Source organism: Brachypodium distachyon, chromosome 3 (genome assembly GCF_000005505.3).
Source record: "Brachypodium distachyon strain Bd21 chromosome 3, Brachypodium_distachyon_v3.0, whole genome shotgun sequence".
Classification (NCBI taxonomy): domain Eukaryota; kingdom Viridiplantae; phylum Streptophyta; class Magnoliopsida; order Poales; family Poaceae; genus Brachypodium; species Brachypodium distachyon.
In genome coordinates, this window is record NC_016133.3 from 16,906,238 (window position 1) to 16,910,754 (window position 4,517).

Sequence of the window (4,517 nt, forward strand, 5' to 3'; positions counted from 1 at the left end):
TGGAGAAAATACATTGCCAAATCTTCATTCTTGAATAAAATATACCTACCATGAGAGATGTAAGTATGTATAGAAATATAGATACAGGAAGGGGGGGTTGGGCGTATGGTTTACGATTTCTGGAATTCTACAGACAAAGAAATAATGAGCCTGATTCCACTAACACTCCAAACAGCTACCTGCTACAAAGCTCAACCAAAAAATAGTGTATATTAAATACTACACAGTCAATCCGTGAGTAACTGACCACCGATATTGTATTTACCGTAATCACACCCTGCATTTGCACATTTTTCAATCCTAACATCCCAGAAACGAATCCGAAGTCAAATATTTTGACGGGCATTTTTTTCACACACCAAACTGCCAGTGAGATGCTAGCTAAACTGGTATTACATCTCCGTTTGATGTATCTTCACATCTCAAGACTAGTCCATTAAGGCTAGTTGGGAGGATGCACTTGGCCCAATGGCAGCCAGTCGAGAAGGGTTCAGATGGCGGAACAATCATCAATACATTGTCGTTTCTTTGAACAACTCCAATGACACTCACAGTGCTTCCCTCCTTTACGTATCTACAGTGTAAACAGACATGTCAAATGAAATGGGTAGGAATTTTTTTTTAGGATGTGATTCCATTTAACATAGCTCCGTGCATATTTGTTCCAGTGCAAAAAGCAGAACAAGTAAATAATAATACCCTTCTTTTAGGCGCATTATGCAATCATCACTTGAGAGATTCCTTTCCCGTAGCCATCTCAGAAATTCAGGGGACATGTCCTTGTTTTCTGGATTTATGTCAATAACAACAGACTCATCCACATATGGGGTTAGCCGTGCACCATATCCTGTTTTGACCAATGCTCGCAGCCCAGATTGGAAATCAGAGATGTAGAAATCAACCGCATGTCGCTGCAATTGATGCAAAGAAAAGGAAAATGAAGGAGACATGCAGAGCTGCACTATTCAGGGCCAAATGAAATACTTATGATATCTCATAGCTGTAAGACAACAGCTCATTTTGAGATCCACTTCTTGACTATCAAAATATGTGGCTAATAAGAAACTCACCTCCATAGACCGTAATCCCCAGGTAAATCGGCGCTGCTGAGTGTTGGCGGCTTTTGAGTCCCAACCCTTGTACTCATACAAGCATGTCGAAGTGTATACACATCTTGGGACCCTTTGAAATGACGACTCGAGGGGAAAATTTCCACAAGTAACAACCTGTAGAGTTCAATGCAACAAATAAAGACCGGCTACTACTGGATATAAATGAAGTTCTACAGCTTTAAATCAGTTATGTCCATAAGCTTATACAAAACAAATGGAGAAAATATTAGTTCACTACTCTCAAGTCTCATGTCCTTGTACTTAGAAAACAACATGAAGCAATGTATCTGCTCTGCAGTTAAGAAACACAACGTGACACAACTCATGACAGTATGATGATTTATGACAACATGCCTAGCAAGAATGTAAGATAAGCCACCATTTTAAGGAAAAACATAATTTGAGAATTACTCAAAGTTCTAATGTAAGCAAGAAGATGTTGTATACGACAAATAGATAAGGGGAAGCTAAATGCAAGCATTAAAAGATGAAATGGTGATCAGTACAGAACATACCCCAGTAACCTTCACATACTGTCCATCTCCTGCTGTTCTAAGATCAGCATCAGGATAGCGACTGACAAACCCAGTCACACCTCTTGTTCCCCAGCAAATGTTCCAAATCAAGAGTGCAGCAACAAATCCAAATATAACTACCACAACCAGTAGCAAAATCGAATTATGAACAGCGCCAAGAATGAGGCCACCTGCTATGAACCCCAACAGAAAGAGCAGAATGATCGCCCATCGTATTGGTTTTGGCAAACTGTCCTTGATCGAGTAGCCATCTTCTTCATTGAGATTTGTTACAGCCTGGTTCTGAGCAAAAGAGGTGGCACGCATCTTCTTTGAAACAGTAGAATCAAGAGGGCCTGATACTTTCCGTGGAGCACCCGATGAATTCAAAGGTCCAGATGAGATAGGTCCTGATGTGATCAACCCAGTTGTAGGAAGAATAGGAGGTAGAGGGCCAGAGTGCTGGCGAGTCGTAGGGGTCACTCCTCCTGATTGGGGGCCAGAGGATCTCTTTGTTGGTTCTCCATGCCTATTCAGCGGTCCAGAATTAGATTTTGCCCTTGCCGAACCTCCAGTGCCAGGAGCCGCTGATGAAATAGAACCAGAGTAGCTGGGTCGACCAACTGCACTAGCAACTGGCCCAGAGTTGGAAGCAGCACCACCAAATGAAGTATTCCTGGAACTTTGATTACCCAAAGGACCAGATTTGCGTGACTTCTCAGCATGGAGATCAAACATCTTGCCAAGTTCTCCAGATTTCTTGATGTCCCCCCCAGTGTATGGCATAGCTGTGGAACAAACAACCGGAGACTTCTCCTTAGGTTGCTCAGGTCGCCCCGAGACATAAAGCCCATTGCTTAACTGGTGCGATGGAAATCGAGAACCCATGTTCTAAAGCAGCAGATTCAACTGGCCTCAGACTATGTCTAAGTAGTTGTATTGTGTATTGAAATGAATCTACCAAGCTTTGGAGCACAGCCCCAGCATTCTCAGATACAACCAACACCGTGAATCAGCCCCTGAAAAAAATAGCACATTGAACAAATGTACTCATGTCAACTTGGGCCTACAAAAAGGACATGCACATAAGATTCAGAATTATGCCATTCAGAGGAAGTAATTTTAAATACAAATAAGGGAAACAAAAGAAGTATTACCCAGCACATACGGAATGCTAAAGATGAGACTCGGAAGTAATGAAGAACCTTCTCACAGAATTCTACCAAGTCCCAGCAGATCGCAACAGCTCAATTATTTCTAAGTGGTAACTCACCGATAGTCTAATACTTCCTCTATTAGAGGGATACATATGACCGAGAAGTAATAGCCAAAAGCGAGTGGTAAAACAGCTAACATAAAGCTGAACCAACAAACTACTTGCAAAACATAGTGTCATTAACTACATGGTACATTGTATCAAAAGTAGCAAGAGTACATTTGCAGAGGCCTTTCGAGAATGTTGCCAATGCAAGTATCATGTTGACAGCAAAGAAAAAACATAGTATTAGTATTATGTTACTAGGAACGGTGGAAGTACACCAAATAGTTCATCACTAACTCAAAATATTCCATCAAACAATTATAGAAAATATACTTTTGCATAATGGCAGATAAAGGTGGCAATGAGAAAGTGGTTAAATAATTGTGTTCAGGATGTAGTTTTAAGAAGGCCAAGACTATACATCATGCCCATAGAAATTATACAGCAAAAACCTATTCAGGCACAGTGGTAAATCTTGGGGGCAACACCCAATTTGCAACACCTCTTCAGGCTTCAGCCCAGATTTAGCAACACCTATTCAGGCATCAGCCACAAGTTCGGGTGACGCAATTGTGATAAAGTAATGCTTATTCCCTCCAAAAGGAAGCTAAAGAGTATAGACAAGCCCCCTAAAATATGCAAAATTCATGGAGAAAGCTCAATTAATCACACTAAAATATAGATAGCGATGGTTACTTGAAAAGCAGGACTGAGTCTTCCAAGTGATTTCGGGAAGCGAAAGCAGCAGAAAAAAAGAAAGAAAATTGCCACCGACACCATTAGATCTCAAGGGAAGTATAGCTTAAAGCTCCAGCAAAGAACTCTGACAGGCAGGTAAATGCCAGCATAGTTTCCACAAGAGTTAATGCAGGGGAACATTGTATAACCTACAGTCCACTCCACCAAACCCCCTGACCCTGAGAAGAAGATTCTTTGTACCCCTGCAAAGATTATTTCTTTCCAATGCAAACCTGGAGGGAGCTCAAACCTAAGTGTAGTCACTAGACCCTGCTTCACGCTGCAATGCCAGCATCTGCAGATCCAACACTAGTACCAGAATCCAGATCCAAGCAAACCTCTCGGACCAAGAACGCAAAAATCCCTGCAAAGTTCACATAAAACTAACACTAGATCCAGCCAGGGCCGGCCTAACGAGCTTCAAAACTTCTGGAAAAAAAAAACTGCTGGCCGTTAGGACTACTCCTCTAGCAGCGTACGAATCCACAACAAACTGGACGGGATTGGAGAGACAGAGAGAAAGAGAAAAAAATTTCAATCAGATTAGTCGCGTTCACGGCAAATAAAGAAGAGCAAAAAAACAAAAACTAAGGTAGCAATCAATACAAGCAGGTTAAGGTTCGTCACTAACCGAAGAAACCAATCCTCCAAGGCCGGGGTGGATCTCCGCTCCATGCCAGTCCAGCCGAGCGGAGAAGTATGAGGACGGCGGCGGCGGCGGCGGTAGGAATGCGAGAAGGACTCGTTGGAGGCGGCGTGCGTGGCTGGGTGGAATGGGAAGAGTGGGGGCTGGCTGTGTCCGGAGATGGTGGGTTGGATGACACCGTCGGCGCCGTGGGAGGGGAGAGGAAAAGGAAGAGCTCTTCTGCTGTGTCCCTTTCCCTGTCCCTT

At 42.8% G+C, this 4,517-nt stretch overlaps 1 protein-coding gene across 3 annotated transcripts; it reads right to left on the reverse strand.

The window, feature by feature from the left end:
- Nucleotides 1-4,517, reverse strand: LOC100844386 (uncharacterized membrane protein At1g16860). 3 transcript variants are annotated; one of them, XM_024461143.1, is made up of 6 exons: nucleotides 4,258-4,517; nucleotides 2,785-4,119; nucleotides 1,628-2,693; nucleotides 1,071-1,226; nucleotides 700-911; nucleotides 1-574 (listed from the first exon to the last, which is right to left on the reverse strand). In XM_024461143.1, exons 3-6 carry the CDS (start codon nucleotides 2,513-2,515, stop codon nucleotides 382-384), a joined length of 1,449 nt encoding a protein of 482 aa, XP_024316911.1. In that variant the 5' UTR covers nucleotides 2,516-2,693; nucleotides 2,785-4,119; nucleotides 4,258-4,517; the 3' UTR covers nucleotides 1-381. The 3 variants fall into 3 exon arrangements, with proteins under 3 accessions (XP_024316911.1, XP_003573576.1, XP_014756557.1); XM_003573528.4 differs by lacking the exon at nucleotides 2,785-4,119 and having other exon boundaries at nucleotides 1,628-2,646; XM_014901071.2 differs by lacking the exon at nucleotides 2,785-4,119.

Excerpts from the sequence above, each read along its gene's own strand:
- LOC100844386 (XM_003573528.4), bottom strand. The coding sequence starts at position 2,515 with ATGGGTTCTCGATTTCCATCGCACCAGTTAAGCAATGGGCTTTATGTC. Across the intron at positions 912-1,070 it reads GGGGATTACGGTCTATGGAG|CGACATGCGGTTGATTTCTA; the intron begins GTGAGTTTCTTA and ends CATCAATTGCAG. Across the intron at positions 575-699 it reads ATAATGCGCCTAAAAGAAGG|ATACGTAAAGGAGGGAAGCA; the intron begins GTATTATTATTT and ends TTTACACTGTAG.